The 17,993-nt window shown below is 37.4% G+C and overlaps 2 protein-coding genes across 2 annotated transcripts in view; one reads left to right on the forward strand and one right to left on the reverse strand.

The window, feature by feature from the left end:
- The window catches only part of LOC136243811 (NACHT, LRR and PYD domains-containing protein 3-like), a 75,620-nt gene that overhangs the window by 25,654 nt on the left and 31,973 nt on the right, over positions 1–17,993 (forward strand). Inside the window, exon 2 of the mRNA XM_066035421.1 lies at positions 8,285–8,368. Within this exon, the coding sequence (XP_065891493.1) occupies positions 8,290–8,368 (79 nt within the window). The 5' untranslated portion in view covers positions 8,285–8,289. The remainder of the gene's footprint in view (positions 1–8,284; positions 8,369–17,993) is intronic.
- LOC136243800 (protein CASP-like) lies at positions 4,224–5,057 on the reverse strand. The gene is made up of 2 exons (XM_066035415.1): positions 4,644–5,057; positions 4,224–4,595 (listed from the first exon to the last, which is right to left on the reverse strand). The coding sequence occupies exons 1-2, from the start codon at positions 4,860–4,862 to the stop codon at positions 4,515–4,517; spliced, it is 300 nt and encodes a 99-aa protein (XP_065891487.1). The 5' UTR covers positions 4,863–5,057; the 3' UTR covers positions 4,224–4,514.

A 17,993-nucleotide genomic window follows, 5' to 3' on the forward strand; every position in this document is an offset into this window, starting at 1 on the left:
TTCAGCTACAATGAAACCATTATGTAGAGAGTTCAGCTGCAAAGAAATCACCACTGCCCAAATTTCAAGGCAATAGCTCTTTCCAATCTGAAGTTATCAATTGTCAAAGTTGGCAAATTGGATGTGTGTGGAAGGCCCCTTTTTGCAAATCCAGTCACATATGTATTATATATATAATTTGTGACCGGATTTCACATAACAAGGCTTCCACACACACAAAATCAAACTTACGTTTTTACCAGAAATGGATTGCTGGCCTAATACACTATCACATTCCACACTGTACTTCCTTCAGGACTGGCAAGTCTGGTTTCTGTGGCAGCTTTCTTCCGACCCTGTCAAAGCCACGAGTGGGAGATTGGCGCCATTGAATGGCCATGGCTTTGTGATAATGGTGTGTAGTGAGCTGGGACTTCACAGAGAGCTCACCAATAGTGTTCTCGGTCAATTTGGAGTGATTTGAGGGCCATGGAGAGCCCAAACTTGGCCTCTGGATTCCAATCGTCTTCTTACTCCATTTTATACCCGTATATTAAGACCACCATCCACCCCCACCCTCCCACCCTATTACTATCCACCCCCACCCTCCCACCCTATTACTATCACCTGTGATATTATTACTCACTCGAGAAAAGCTGCCCAAAACAGGGCTAATTTTGGGTATCAGAAATGTATACACCCACTCAGTGATAGCTAGTAAATAGATGCATACTTGGTGCAAATTTTGTTTGCACAGCTGTAGGCACTGGGAAGTTATTACACAATGATTACTTAAAATCGCCATATCTCCTAACGAAGTTTTGTGCGTCGAAGCCGGGTTTTGTCAAATTCAGTCACATTTGTACATTTACTGATAAAATATTTAAAGTACATTTACTTCATCTTTTCTTCTTCCTGTAGTAAAGAAAAAAAAACATAGGTTAAAAAAGTCCCAAAGCTGACCATAGGCCGGCTTTGGGGTATACAAATACAAAAAGAAATGAAATGTAATCCAAAACAGCCAAGCTGTAAAAAAAGTGTGCGGCCCTCAGAAAGGCTATGGTGAAAAAAGATGTGAAATCCAAGGTGGCAGCCAAGAAATGGCTGTGATGGTAGGTTAATGGTAAAAATTTTAATAACGACAATTCAGGTGAATTTAGCGGCTGTGATGGTAGGTTAATGGTAAAAATTTTAATAACAACAATTCAGGTGAATTTAGTGGCACAAAAATTCACCTGAATTGTCGTTATTAAATTTTTTACCATTAACCTACCATCACAGCCATTTCTTGGCCACCACCTTGGATTTCACATCTTTTTTCACCATAGCCTTTCTGAGGGTCGCACACTTTTTTTACAGCTTGGCTGTTTTGGATTAGATTGACTTTACAGTACATTTCATTGGTAAACTATGCCTATGGTGAGGTGAATTATGCCAAAAGAGCTGACTTCAAGGGGAATCCTATTTATCTGCTTACTTAAGATGTACTTATTTGGATGTAAAAACTGACATTGAACTTTAAAAATCCATTCTACCATTCCAGTATTTCACCATTCCAGTAGTCCATTCCTCTTTATACACTCCCCTCAAATTATTGTTATTATATCATTGCCTAAAATTTCATAGATTCTCATGAACTGAACAGTAACATGTAGAGGATAATGAATTAGACCTATTTAGGAAACAGCTAATTGCATAATCAAAAGTTTCTTTTACCTACTTACAGTAGGTATTTTGGCCCTGGATTTCCATTTCTTTCCTTGTTGGCAGCTTGTCTTTTGATGGTGTCCCCAGTATATACCACAGATGTGACAGAATAGATAGTCTCTTACAAAAAGGAATCCCCCAGTATTATTGCCTTACAAATTACAGAGTTTCCTTCTTGGAGGGAAGGAGGGGATAAAGGATGCCCTCATGATACCGATGTGTGGTCCAGACTTTGGCAGATTGTGCACCAATGGTACATACTGTTACATTCAGCTGTCTAATCCCCTCAATATCCTTTTAAGACTGTTGTACTTAAATTAATCCTTAACATTGTCCTCACATCATGTGGTCTACTGCCCATCCTAGTGAAACAGCTAGGCCATCCTATCTAGTAATTGTGGTCCTACTGTATGTATGCCACACTGTCACTGCTATCTCCCTGAGACCATCCTTTTAGGAAACCCTATGCTTACCTCATTGTTTTTTCAGACAGCATTCATCATGAGGAGGTATCTTCTATTGTTGGCACACTGTCCCTTATAAAGTCAACTGTCTTTAACGTAAAGCTATTTCTTTGGGACTTTCCCTTAAGGGGACCCCCAATGTTTGTCACACTCTAGCCCTTTAGTGCAGGCATACACAGAGGATTTGGGACCCACCTGTTTTCAAAAGTGAGGAAAAATGGACTATTGATAACAGTAACTGATTTAATTGGATGGAAAATGCCATAGCTTTGTCATTCTCACTGGCCAGATACCCATAGACTATGTTTCATAACACTAGATGATATTACAAACTCCCACTTCATGGTGCAGGAATATTACTAAGGGTCCAAGCTATGGCTTAGTTTAGGATGTCATCATTGCTCTCCTTCTATTACAGGGCACTTTGCTGATCAATCGTGACTGGATATTGGAAAACCAATACAAATTGCACATAAGAAGTTTCAAGATGAATGGTTCCAATCCATTATACTGTAACTTTCCAAGGGAAGTGAGCACGCGTATGAAATTTAAACAAGACATTCATCAATTTATTAACTTTCAGACAACTTATAGGTGCTTGTAGAGTTTCCTGCCAAATAAGATAGAAAATCTGAGCAGTTGGACAAACCAAGTAGTATCACGAGTGCTCACAAAGGGGTGGATAGTGGGGACAAAATGGTGGGTAGACTTCAAAACAGAAGTCTACCAGGATTGAAGTCCAGACATGAGATTAAAGGTCTGTGCTGACTCCTTAATGGTTGATATTCAGCAAAAGCAACCCAGAAAATATTTGTCCACAGTGGCGTAGCTACCATTGAGGCAATGCTCAACAACAGGCTGAACAGGCTTGAGTTTTGGCACCCCAGATTTTCTACTCAAAATGTTACTAGGCAGTATTTCTGTACCACACATAATAGAATCTACGGCTGTAGTACAAAGCAGGGCTAGAACCCCTGGTGACACGGTGCTGGACCACTTTATAGCTACTTGAATTTGCAAAAAGATCAAGATACTCTAATAGAGCAGTCATCGTAATATACTAGAGCATTCACTATAGAGAATTTAGTATACAAATTATAGCCACTGTTCTCATTACACTGCTTGGTCTAAATCAATGTTAATTGTCTTTTCTAAAGTTCCAATGAGTCAACTGTATGGCAATGCACTGAGCTAATTGATCATGCATATCATGCATTAATAGCAGTTACAATCAAGAAATAGCCTCCGCATGCCATTTCAAAGTATGGCTATGTTTTTGAAACTTTCCTTGATCGAGCATGCCCCCAGACTCCCTAGCTTGACATGCTTAGCACATGCAGTTGAGCATCACATGGAAGAGATAATCTTTCACTTAAACATCACATCAGATCAATAAAAGTACAATGTGCATGACTATGACCTCTGTTGCAGTCCTGACCACTCAAAATATCTCCAGAGTAAGTTAATTGTGTTGAGTGCAATTAAGCTAGTCTAAAATAATGGTAGTATGGTAAACTGTAGCATTGATTAAGCTGGAGCATTACTTATGACATGTAGAAAAGCTAAGTCTTCTGAAACACCTTCCATCCAACCAGATAGTCAACCTTCAAATGCTGCACCACCAATACTTGAAAGTATTTGTGAATCAGTTGAGTCGGAGCAGACCTACTCAATTATAATTAGGTCAATGTATAAACTTTGCCTTGGTAAAATTTTTTCCTGGCTACACCACTGGTCCAACTATATGAGTCCATCCACCTGGGCACCACTAATTCTCGCAAAGCCAGAAACCACCATTCGAGTTTGCCACGCCACTCAGAAAAGGCATCTGCTATAACCAGCCTCGACTACTTTGAGTAGTGCTGAGGCTCAAAACCAATAGACTGGTAGTGTAGCTATCCACTGGTGGTGTTAGTTTGATTTTGTGTGATGTATGATTTGGATCGGTTTTGTAAAATCTGGTCACAGCTAGTGTAGCAGTTTAGTGCCAACTTGCATCCACCACATTCCTCTGCTGGCAAAACATTAAATTCAGAGGTGCTGCTAATCCAAGAATTATCAAATAAGCAAGAATCTTCCAGTTCTTTGGCAGGTTGTTTCATGAATTGTGTTATTATATATAGCTACTCATGCTCTACATGCAGGGCTGTGTGCTTGTTGTCTCTTCTCCTATTGAGTGACACCCTCAGAGATGGCCTGGAGTAGTGATTCTGCCAGTTTCACGAGTGGGTTTCCTAGCACTTTTGTTGGTGTTTTATTTTCCTTTGGTTATTCTGTATCCAACATGGCATAAAATCTATTAGCTGGTAATGCCCTATGTAGTGAACAGAGCAGTGAACCGCACAAAATAACTGGAAACCCAAGTCATGCTGTTGAAATGAAACTAAACTCTTCACACTTACTCTTCCACTGTTTAACATTCACCTCCTCTTGTTTTAACTGTTCCTGCAACTCAATAATTTGTTGCTCTCTAACTGAGTCAGCAGAACTAACCTCCTGTGAGTTATACTTTAACAATTCCTCATACATTACTCTAAGCTGAGAATTTTCTACTACAACTCCTTCATATTTCTCCTTCCAAAGGTCTCTCTCCTGCTCTATCTCAACAATAGCCTCTGCATCAGGCTGTATCTGTAAGAGTTTGACCTCAAGCTCCTGCTTTTCTTTTTGTAAATTATCCAATTGTAGTCTTAATGCCTCAATTGCTGTCATCTCAAACTTCCTGCTCTTCTTCTTCTTGGTTAGGACAAGCCCCCAAATGTAATACTCTACTGAGCAAACTACTATTAGAATCACTCTTATTATAACTCAGCATCAGAAGAAGAGAGTACAACACACTATTATTGTTTATTTTATACTCACAGTCACAAAGGTTAAGGTTACAATGTCAGGCTGGAAATAACAGGTTTACAATAACAGATACAAGTTTATTACAACGATTTTAAATTCAGACTATTGCAAATGTGCTTTTAAGTACCACAATAAGCATGTATCATGAACTTCCATTTGTTCTTGTATTCCATTTTGTTTGCTCCTAAAACCTTGTACTTATTCCATTTATCATGTCTACGGCTTCCGGTGTGTGAAATAATGTCTGGACACCAAACAATTTCTGGTCTTTTACACCAGTTGTCAAGCCATAATTGAATTTGTCCGGAAACAGTGTCCTTTCAAAGTGTAGCAGAGTGTATATATATTGAGCTAGGAGATAGGCCAGACATGATGGTAGGACATGTAATTAAGTTATTTGTATTTGGTCTTAGTGACCACAAAGGCATGCCCAAGATGTACTATGAGGTTAACAGTTTACCAGCCTACTTGGCTCAGTCACCTGTACTGCAGTAGTAAAATGTATTATAATGTGATTGCCATTAGTACCTGATATCAGTACATCTCTTATGTTCATGCATTGTATTAGGGATAGAGCATAGCAGCATAACCAAAATTTGAGTTTAAAAGAAAGTAGAATGCTTTGACAATAAATCATTTCATACAAAGTCCCTTGTAACAGAATCAATTCCATAGAAGTTCTTTTATGTGACCAGTTACCCTTTAAAATACTGTAGTGTCAGTGAGTGGTTGAGTAGTAATCAGCTCTGTAATGCATAGCTGGCCCCAATGTTTTGTAAAAGCAACCATTCATGTTGGCCATAACACAGGAAAGGAGACAAAAGTTAAGAAGTGTGGTGAAATTGATTGATGTCCACTCAACTTTCACAATGTCCTGACTGCATGTCACCACATGTCTGAGAAGTTATTTCACAAACTGGGCTTCAAGATTACTACATGTTAAACCATGCAAGATTAATTTGTTTGTAATGCCTGCTACTGTTGATGCCAATGGTATGACTAACAGAACACCTCTGAAACTAAGGAAAGTGATTCATTTATGGTTTCAGTAGTTATAGTATTATGCTTTGTATTCTGTCTTAGTTTGATGAAATATAGACACAGTATTTTGTAGGTGTGGATGTCCAAAGCAACCCATCCAAGTTGTAAAAGGATTGCATAATATATGCATAGGTCATGATGTATGACATATTTCTGTAGATGGTTCTCATGATTTGTATGTGGTTGCCCTGTTGCCCCTTCTGAACAATTGTATGGTAAACTAGCATTGGTGCCTGTGCTACATGCAGTACCATTTCACATTCCACATTAGCCACAATAGCATGAATCAATGCATTGGGAATGACGCATTAAAGATTATGTCCTAAAGTAGCATGCGATATCTTCTGATTCCACCATCATGCAAGCCTAAGTAGTTAAAATGATGTGAACACATGTGGGTTAACTAAACAGCAGAATTGCATGTAAGCTAAGTCAATAATTATCAAAACATGTGCAAATTATGTGGTGCTGTCCTATCATGCAGATACTGTAATTATGTGGTCAACATAGAGCATTTAAAGCAGTACTATTTGTTGTAGCTACACTGCAAGCAAAGGTTTGAGCAAAATTAACTAAACACACAGGTGCACAATTCCTGGCTGATGTGTTGTTTTTTTTACAAATATTTTAGGCAAGTATGTAGTTAACATAACAAAGAATTGGAGTTACAAAGAGAAGACACTTACTCTAATAAAACACACAGGACAAATGAAAGTTCACTCAATTTGCCTACTCATGCATGTGTGTCCTATCCCTATCAAATGTGCTACTGTGTACTTTTCCAACAGTCCATATGCTGTGAAGTAATACCATAATGCTATGAACTTACTAAAAAAAGCATGCACCAAAAAGGTATATAAACTAGGGATGCAGCAATTATGCCAACTATGTGTGGGAATCAGGAATTATGCTAGCATTTTGAGGTGATTATAAAGTTTTAACAGTAGGAATATCTGCAGACTGCACAATCCCGTTAAAAAGGATCGAGATACTCTAACAGAGTAGTCAGAAACTCTAATAGAACAGTCACTGAATATTATTAACTCTAATAAAGCAGTCACGTTGACATGAAAATAATCTAATACAGCAACCAGCTGAAGAATACAAGACTATTTAAAGCTTAAACATGAATGAAAGTGGTGTGATACAACAATAAACTGGCATTATTAGCCAATTATGGTGGCATAATTTTGGGAATAATGGGCAATTCTCAAAAGCATAATAGGTGAGTTTTTGAGCACTGCTCAAAAGCATAATTCTCAATTTTTGGAGCATAATAGCCTCATGCCTAATATAAACAGAAAAAAATGTTTTGTCACTGGTGGAATTCGAAGCCTCATCCTACACAGCACTAACCGCAATGGTGCTTTACCAGCTGAACTGTTTTTTATCATGTGGTGAGCAATGGAATGAAATGCAGCTGACGTCATGGCTTTCAATGTGTTGTAGCAGACTAAGGAACTCATGCAGAAGCTTGCAAGAAACTTTGTGGCATAGCCAGATGGTGAGAGTTTCATTTTGCATATGCATAGTGTCGATATGTGCACAGATTTCTGAGTAAGTGTTGTCAATACCTGACATGAAAAAGTGTGTCATTAAAAGGTGGCACTGATAAGAAATAATTTGTCGTGTGTAGGAATCAAACCCTGGATCTTTGGATTAACAGTTCTATGTGCTAATGCATTGGCTGTTTGTTTCATGGTTTTGACAGGAATGTAACTCAAGTTTTACTTCACACCAATGCCTTCAACACTCTGTAGAGAGTGAATGAAAGCACATAGCAATTTGTAACAACAAACGTGGAGTCGCTATATATTATGAGCACTTAATTTTGTTAAAGTATTGTACCTTGTCGATATGTGCTTTGACTTTCGAGTTAGCAATGTCACAAAGCACATAGACAGACAGACAGCATTTCAGCTTTATATATTATATAGATAACGAATTTAAATATATCTTAATTATCATGTGACCTATAGTAAATGTTACCATTTAAAACTTGAAAATGTTACTTAATACCAGGTTGGTAATTGCTATTTATACATTGTAATGAAATTTGCCTATTACTTACTTAAATTCTGTGTTGACCTGGTATACAGGCAGTGCCTTTACTGGTAATTAACAATACTAATAATACTAATACTAAATACTTCATTCAAAATTATTTGGATATAATTCCCAGACAGTGTATATACAGTCTGTAGTTTAATATGCTAATTTGTACATTACTAATACACTTGCAGGTATTATGAGTGTCTTACAAAGACTTCTTGACAGGGATAAAACAGTTACTTTAGATGATATAAGATCGTGCAATGATGCAAGAGGTAATGATGATAATAAATTATATATACTGTATATGTACATAGCTAAAAATACTAGCATATTCAAAAGTTAGGAATTTAAAATGAAATTGGGATTCAAGCGATAAAAAGTGATGGAACAAGTTGATATGGCTTTGTGGGAAAATCCTTACATTCGCAAGTCATAACAATTAATATTTTATTTAATGCCAAAGTAGGGATTCCTACAGATCTGTGTTGCAATACTTTCGTTCATACCTCTCATTCTACTAGTTTTTATCACCCAAATCCCTACTTCATTTTTAAATAAATACACTAGTTTTGTTTGTTATATTATAGACAAGCTTGTCTAGAATATTTAGAATGACTATGTAATGTAATAGATAGAACACGTGCGTATGTGTGCTTGTATCCTAATGTATGTCACATGTGTTAATTGTATCAGTTGACAATGTGGTGATCCCTATAACAACAAGTACACAGAAAAAATTGGAATTTTCAACTAGAGTAGTGACCATAGCACATCGATGAAAAGTACTGTCTCAAGTGACCCCTAAACTTGGCAGACATCCTGAGACTCGCCTTTGCAGCAATTCATGCCAATCCCAACCTCAGTGGGATGCAGAAATTCAAATATTGTAAGGCATAGCTGCAGGGAGATGCTGCCAGAGCAATTTATAGACTTTCACTTTTAGAATTAAACTACAAACATCTGATATTGACTGTTTCAGCAAACCACATGAAGTGGACAATTTGTAGACATGACTTTTCCTAAGAACAATTTAGCTGCTTTATGCATGTTGTATGACTCAGTAGAGAGTCATATTCATGGACTGTCAATACTTGGAAAGTCAGAGCAGTCATATGGAGATCTGTAAGTTATGAACAAACATATTTAGGCACAATCTTGCTGGAGAATAATTATTTTAATTCCAGTTGTTACTTTCAGAATTAATGGCAGTGCTCCATTAGGATCCTTGTATGACCCATGAAGTACAGTTCCCAAGATTTCAACCACTGCTGCCTTCCAAGTTGAAGCAAGAAAAAAATAATAGAGATCACCCAGCAACTTATATCAACAAGAAGAAAGGAACTCCAGTGTGTGTACTTTTGTATTCCGCAAATGACCACATTCCATACATTCTTGTGAAATTGTAACTATTCATCAAAAAATAATGGTATGAAATTGTCAAGAGAGATAACTTAATTGTGTTTTAACTATTTGGCATCACAAGGTGTTACAATGCCAGTCCAGATTTCTATGTAAGAAATGCAAGAAGCACCATACCACATTGTGCAACAACAATGAACCACCATCTGCAGAGTTTCAAGGTGAATGACAGTAAACCACCAACTCCAACAGATGCTATACAGGACTCCTCACACCAACATCACCATGCTCCATACCACATTTGATAACCACCTCTTTAGTAACTCAATAGCTCCTATCATTGCTATAGTAACAACAAGACTGGTGAAAATATTCTCTTCAACAAGTGAGCTCAATGTTTCTTCATATCCATGAAAATTGTCAAAGAATTGGGCTTATCAACCACCTCCACCACAGACATCATTCTAGAATGCACAAGAAAGTGGGTGTTACAACAGTAGAGATAGAGACCATCACTGGAGAACTGATTCATATCCCAGCACTTATCATGCTAATGAATGCTTCACCCATCCAGATGTTTCTGTCAGTGCTATGCCACATTACAAGTGTTCAAGTTAGCCCATCCAGTTAACGTAAGCAACCGATTAACGACCATACTTTGCCCCTCAGCTCCAAACTTGGTGGAGGAAGGTGATATAAACTTCCAATTTTCACCATCTGCTCTGGCTGTCTAGTACTCCTTGTAAACCAATTCATTTTAATACTCTGCGCAGTAGACTGAGACCATGTAAAGGCAGAATTATTGACCACCAGTACTTGTTATCGACTGTTTGTACATTTTCCACATATGAATTATTAGCCAGTTGCTAATATCCCTATGCATGAAAACTCCATTACATCCTGCTATATATGACGCAATTCAGCATGTAATAATGTACACACCCACCAAGTTTCAGGTCAATCGCATGGTTGGAACATGAGTTATGATTGAAACTAGTTTATATAACACATACTTTGCCATCTTTTCAATAAAGCAACAGTAAAACTATAAGTCTTTAGACTGGTCTTCACTTGGAACATTCTTTAAGGCTGAATAGAACAACCTGGTTGGATTTGCCAGTCCATTACATGAGTGAACAAGGGAAGATTTTGTTGCATAGTGTATCAATGGGCCCAGCTTATTATTCAGAAGTGATTCAGGATTCACCACCACTGTAAGGCTTTTAGAACCTGGGGCAATAGATTTCCACTTTGTATGGCATAGGTAGTCATGGTCTTGGCCTTTTATCACCTTCTCCACTCAAACATAGCGAACTTGTCTTCACATCATCAAACAAACTTACAGTGGGAAGCACTTGGCCAAGCATGTTGTAAAACCGTTTTCAAGATCCTGTAAAAGGGGAGTGAAACCTTTAGAACAGTCCAATAAACAAGTACGCATTTATGAAAAAATGCATTGTTTTGTGGGAAATTGTTAGGTCAATAATACGTATATACCAGTCGATAATCGGTGGCTTACGCTATCTCTAAATTTATTGTAACACTGGGACTGACTTTTACTGAAAATTTGTATATACAAGAGGCCATTACCTGAGGAGATGATCCCACAACTTAGGATTTTAAACTTGGCTATCTCTTATCAGGACTATTGCATTATCCACGTTCACAGATAGCCACTTTTATCTTGATATCTACAGTAGTACCTGAAGAGCCCAATATGAGAAGTTCTGAGCTATTGAATCTGTTGGTACAGATGCCAACACACAATCTGCAGATTCAACTTTTACTTATCAACAATCATTAATCCCACAAGCACCCGAGGGAATGTACATTGTAAGATTTCCATGAAAAGAAGACAGTCTCTTAAACATTTATGACAACATTATCAAGGACCAAGAGAAGTTGAAAGAGCCAATGACCTCACCACTACCAACATCCCTTATCTAATTCATGGTGCAATCAAGAAAGACTTTGTCACAACACCCATCTGAATCATCGATGATTGTATAGCTGTCATGACTCAGTCAGTCTCAATGATTGTCTGATAGCTGAACCTCCATTTCTAAACAACTGATGTTCCATACTGTTACACTTCTGTTGCCATGCCTTTGCTTTTCAACAGAATAGGAAAGGCATTCCTTCACATAAAGCTGCATCTAGATTACAGAAATTTCACCAGACTTTTATGGACATCGTAGACCAGAGGATTCCATAGACAACTTTGTCACTGACTGTTTACTGTCATTTCATTTGGGTCATCCAGGTCACCCCTAATGCTTGCAGCAGTGCTTGATTTACACCTCAGTAAATCTGCCTTTTCAGTTGTAGTTGACACGAAGGAAAATATTTACTTGTCACTATCCTGTCTGGCTGCAATGCAGAAGAAAAATTTGCAATGCAGAAGAAGAATTACTGATGTACTACAAGCTATCTAATATATTTATGAGTCAAGCCAACCTCAATCTCCAGTCATGATCATCCAACAGTTGTCATCTCCAAGCAGTTACAGCAATAGATAAACCATTGACCCTAACACAACTGTGAGACTCCTTGTCCTTTGATGGAATACCATTACTGACACATTAACACTTGCTCCAAAACAGCTCCCACCCACTAACACCATGTACCTTCATAAAGAGGTGTCCTACAGACCTCCTCACAGATATACGATCCATTGGATGGGTAACATTAGTGACTATCAGAGCTGAAATTTTGCTTCAATAGATTTGGCAGACCAAACTTAGATACATTTGATGAACCTCTTCCCCAATAGATCATAGATACTGTAGGCTCACCTTCCTCCCTGATAAAGCTTGCATCAATTATTCCAGCATAATTTTGAGCATAATTGGCTAGCAAAAGCATCAAGCATTATTCCAGCATGATACATAGGACGATTTTCAAGAATTTTAATTAAAATGTGCAATTTGCATGCCAAAAATACTGCACAACAGAACACAATACACATTATTACTGCATTTCATATCAAGAAACCTTGCAGCATTATTCTTTTACTATTTCTTGACTGATTATTCACACTTTATGGGAATAAGATTGAGATACTCTAATAGAGCAATCACTTACTCTAATATAGCAGTCAGGAAATGAAGATACACTCTAATAAAACAGTCAGCTTTTGAGCATAATCTTGATTTTGGGAGCATAATTTTGAGCATAATAGGATAGGTTTTTGAGAACTGCTCAAAAGTAAAATAGGCAATTTTCAAAGCATAATTGACTCAAGTCTATCACTGACTTAATGAAATTGTCACAATTCACTAGGCCTGCGCCTATTATGCCGGCATAATCTTGAGAATAATAGGTCACCAATTTCGTGAGAATAATTCCGGAATAATAGGATGGTTACAGGCATAATTTTAGAATAATCGGACAACCACGGGAATAATCGGTGGAATTAGGGGGCGTGTCTCTTCTTGATTACCTAGAAGAAAGAGTTAAGCTACTACAAATGATATAAAGTTGACAGGAGTGCTGGCTGAAATGAGCTGAAAAGCCTCTAAAAGATCGATATACTCTAATAGAACGCTCAAATACTCTAATAGAGCAGTCAGATCGTTTCACAATCTGCAACCAGCATCAGGGATTTAACTACATGATTATCTGCAATTCTGAAACTTGTACATCTTATACCAGTGTATCTTCTTCAAGTCTTTGAGCATTATTATCTACTTAACTTAGTAGCTATAGTAGTTACAGCATATTATTATAATACACTAATAAATAAATACACTTGAATTATTACTGTAGATAGCTATTCTAAGTCTGCTGTAACTATTATGGATAGAAAAATGATGTGTAAGGTGGAATGCTTCATATATGGCTATTAATAATTTGGACAAAACTACTTATAGCAGCATCTTGAAAACTAAGTGACTAGCCACAGATATATACTGAATGAGGATAATTATGGAATAATAGGCTGGATACAAGAATAACAAAAAGAATAATAAGAGAATTTTTTGGGAAATTCTGGAAAGAATAATAGGTAAAATTTTGAGCATAATAGGCTCAGGCTTACAATTCACCATCCCAAGAACTTGCTTTATCAAATACACCAACTTACATCCCACCTTCTATGCCTTTGTAGATGCCAGCACCACTGCCTACAGTACTGTAATTTACATTTGTTGAAACCGATGTTAAAAGTGCTAGACATATACTAAGATCAAATTCAATCAATGAGCTGGAGCCACCAGACCCTCAGCTAGTGCAAGGTCAAGTGTTCCTAGTGAAAGTGGACAGCTCTGATGTGATCTAACTCTATCTTCTCAAACGCATAACAGCAGAGCATCACAAAGAATAACTAATCCTGCAACGCAGCCATGACATCACAGTATTATAATGAACAACTCCTTCTGAAGAGATGCAAGGAAAGCAAGTCTTCGGTAAAATACAGTAGCAGGATGGCCCATACCATCCCTTAATGTTGAAAATACAATTGGGGTAAAAGAACCTATCCCAATTTCATACTTCCATTGTCTGTTTTTCACGTTCAAAATGTCAATAATGTGAAGATGTATACTTGGATACCATGATAGGAAGGTGCATAATAATAGCTTTGACATAGGAAATGGCTTCTGATGTTTACTTTCCCAGAATTCTGAAGCAGAAACGTCTACATGAGCTCCATCCTCATTACTAGCTGTTGCCTCGATGGGTCTCAGGCTGCAATGGATACATGTAAATGGCATTTTCTAGGTTCGTAAAATGAGCATATCACCCTCCCACACTGGCTGTACTTGACCGCACGACACAATGATATATACTATTTTCAAAATTTTTGACTAACACACATTTTTCTAAGCGCTTTGATAGAACACATAAGAATGTTCTAGAATTTATAGTGATAGATCTATGAGTTATAATTCTAGTGTAAAACCAGAAATTTCATTTATAAGGCAGAAATTAAGTGAAGTGAGCAACTGATAGCAGTGGCAGAGTAGTATAGTAAAGGGCTTGGATATATAGGTGTGGAGGTCCCTGATTCAAACCCTGGAGAATTTTGTCTCACATTTATTGCGCCATGTTTTTTACTTCTCAGTGACTGCTCTATTACAGTATCTCGATTGCACCTTTTTATATATTTGGGTTTGCTTTATATCTCCTTGGCTAATACTCTCAGTACTTTCAAACCACAAAAGGCTTGCACTACGATAGTAACTTCATGCACAGACTGATTTTCAAGTTATTTTATCAAGCAGATTATGCTGTAGACATGACAACAACTTGTTTTTGCAATGTGCATAATTCTGTTATTCTAAGTTCAATCTGTATGAAAATTGGGCTGTAAATTTGCTGAATTATGCTTTTATTGCCCTCTAAATGTGAAGTAAATCAACTAAAGCATGCACAGGTTATTGCAATTTTTATAAAGTGTGTAAAAAGAAAAATTAACGCTAGAAGATAAAGAAGAAAAATACAAAGAAAATAAGACAAACTTTTAAGGCACATATCTCTGTAATGGCTGTGCAGATTCAGCTCAAATTTGGAATAGAAAGTGGCCTAAGTTTCTGCAACAAAACTGGTTAATTGTCGTTCAGGCACTATTCAGCTATGAATGTGTGAAAACAGCATTTTCATGGTTCCAGTAAAATACACACTTGTGTGTCGCTCATCTGACAATAGCTTTACTTGGCCACACGACACACTATTGTGTGTCCTGATACTATGACATGCAGTTGTACTCAACACAATTTTGTTTCTCTTACCACACTGGCTGTATGGTGAAGCTGTTTCACTGTTCTAATTCTTCCTGTTTGTCTAAGATGCTGGCACTATATAGATTTAGGGGTGAGCGATATCTCAGTTATATAGTAAAACTATGATATTTTGATAAAACAATACCAGTATCATCAAACGTTCTTAGAAATGATATTATCATGATACAGATTACCATGATGTTCTCCCCAATAATATACGTATTAACTACTGTGAATCCACGGGACATCACACTACTGCTGTTGTAGCTCCAGGAAAAAGAAGGATCCAGATCCAGGGAAGATCCAGATTGTAGATCCAGGGGGTAAGAAACTAGAGAGCAAAGATTTTATAGATGAAGATACTCTAATAGAGCATTCATACGAATATAAGTAGCTGCTAACAGATTTGTCATGATAAGGGACTAGCTAGTTTTATTATTTGAATTTTTGGAATATTTCTACACATTGTAGCAATATATAAATTGTGGCATGGCAATGCATACTATGACCTTCTATTGCCTTGCTATGTTTTTAAGTCATGCTTGAGAATCTATAGAACTCCTAAATTTATGTCATGCACTTGGATATACAAGACACATCCTCACTACACTTAACTGTAATGAAATTGAAGTCTACCTGATGTCTGTATTTCCGTAGGTGGTGAAAAGGGGGGTTAGGGGGCTGAAGCCCCCTCGCTCTGCTAAGGGGGGACTTATCCCCCCTCAGAATGATATCACGCTGAAATTATCCTTGGGGTTAAAAACTGGGATAAAGATCTATATACTCTAATAGAACATTCAAATACCCAAATTAAGCAGCCAAGGCCTTCATAAAAATGTGTTTCTAAAAGTATCTTTTTAAAAAAAGAAGAAAAAAACAAAAAAGTTGCCTACAGTGGGAATCGAACTAGGTACCTCTTACTTTAAGAGTTGTGTCTTACCACTGTATCAAGTGTTTCCAGGTGGCTGCAGGCTGTTTTGTACTGCTTATAAATGCTATATGTTCATTAACCCTGCAGTCAACGGCTAAAAGCTTTGCCAAAAAGTTTTTAACTGGCAAATAGCCTGTTTTAAATAGTTTTGACTAAAAGTTGGTGTTTTAGTTAAAATTATTTAAATTTTACCTATAAAATGACTATAATTTGTAAACTATGAGACATTGTGAAAACTAAAATGGCTACGGCTTTTCCCCTGCTATCAGAGACTCTATGCTCCGGTCAGCAACTCCTCATATCAACTGCTTTCTCCACCACTATGTATCTCCATGCATAATTCAATGTATGGATGGTAGATACTAAATATGTGTGTTATTTGTATATCCATTCATATTGCAGCTGCTATATTATGTAGGCAGGTGTAGTTTGCCAGTCAAAATATGAAAAGAATATCATGGTAATTAGTAATCTAATCAAAAACAGCCAAGCTGTAAAAAAAGGTGCGGCCCCAAAAAAGGCCATGGTGAAAAAAGATGTGAAATCCAAGGTGGCGGCCAAGAAATGGCTGTGATGGTAGGTTAATGGTAAAAATTTTAATAACGACGATTCAGGTGAATTTGATGCCAAGACCAAGTGGAACAAAATTCACCTGAATTGTCGTTGTTAAAATTTTTACCATTAACCTACCATCACAGCCATTTCTTGGCCACCACCTTGGATTTCACATCTTTTTTCACCATGGCCTTTTTGGGGGCCGCACCTTTTTTTACAGCTTGGCTGTTTTTGATTAGATATCACTTCTTTTTGTATTTGTATACTGCAAAGCCAGCCAATGGCTGGCTTTGGGGGTTTTTTAACCCATGTAGTTTTTCTTTACCACAGGAAGAAGAAAAGAACTTAAAGAAGATTTTTTATACTTCATTTATTTTTGATTTTATTAGTAATTATACAAATTATATACGTATATTTATTACATGCCCATTATTCCCCACAGGATATTATTTTGCAGCTGATCTCTCTACAGGGTGATTTGTTTCTAGATGAACTCTCTACAGGTGATTTGTTTGCAGCTAAACTCTCTACATGGTGGTTTCTTTTTAGCTGAACTCTCTACACGATGGTTTCTTCGTAGCTGAACTCTCTACAAGGTGACTTCTTCTAGCTGAACTCTCTACAGAGTGATTTGTTTGCAGCTTAACTCTCAGAGTCTACATGATGGTTTCTTTGTAGCTGAACTCTCTACAAGGTGACTTCTTCAAGCTGAACTCTCTACAGGGTGATCTTTTTGTAGCTGAACTCTCTATAGGGTGATTTGTTTGCAGCTGAACTCTCTACATGATGATTTCTTTGTAGCTGAACTCTCTACAAGGTGACCTCTTCTAGCTGATCTCTCTACAGGGTGATTTGTTTCTAGCTGAACTCTATACAGGTTATTTGTTTGCAGCTAAACTCTCTACATGGTGGTTTTATTGTAGCTGAACTCTCTACATGATGGTTTCTTCGTAGCTGAACTCTCTACAAGGTGACTTCTTCTAGCTGATCTCTCTACAGGGTGATTTGTTTCTAGCTGAACTCTCTACAGGTGATTTGTTTGCAGCTAAACTCTCTACATGGTGGTTTCTTTGTAGCTGAACTCTCTACATGATGGTTTCGTTGTAGCTGAACTCTCTACATGATGGTTTCTTTGTAGCTGAACTCTCTACAAGGTAACTTCTTCTAGCTGAACCCTCTACAGGGCGATTTGTTGTAGTTGAAATCTCTACAGGGTGATTTATTTGAGGCTGAACTCTCTACATGGCAGTTTCTTTGTAACTGAACACTCTACAAGGTGACTTCTTCTAACTGATCTTTCTACAGGGTGATTTGTTTGTAGCTGAACTATCT

This window comes from Dysidea avara, chromosome 2, assembly GCF_963678975.1.
Source record: "Dysidea avara chromosome 2, odDysAvar1.4, whole genome shotgun sequence".
In the NCBI taxonomy this organism is placed as follows: Eukaryota; Metazoa; Porifera; class Demospongiae; order Dictyoceratida; family Dysideidae; genus Dysidea; species Dysidea avara.

Coding starts and splice junctions, on each gene's coding strand:
- LOC136243800 (XM_066035415.1), bottom strand. CDS start 4,862: ATGACAGCAATTGAGGCATTAAGACTACAATTGGATAATTTACAAAAA. Junction 4,596..4,643: donor TAAAGTATAACTCACAGGAG/GTTAGTTCTGCT, acceptor ATTGAGTTGCAG/GAACAGTTAAAACAAGAGGA.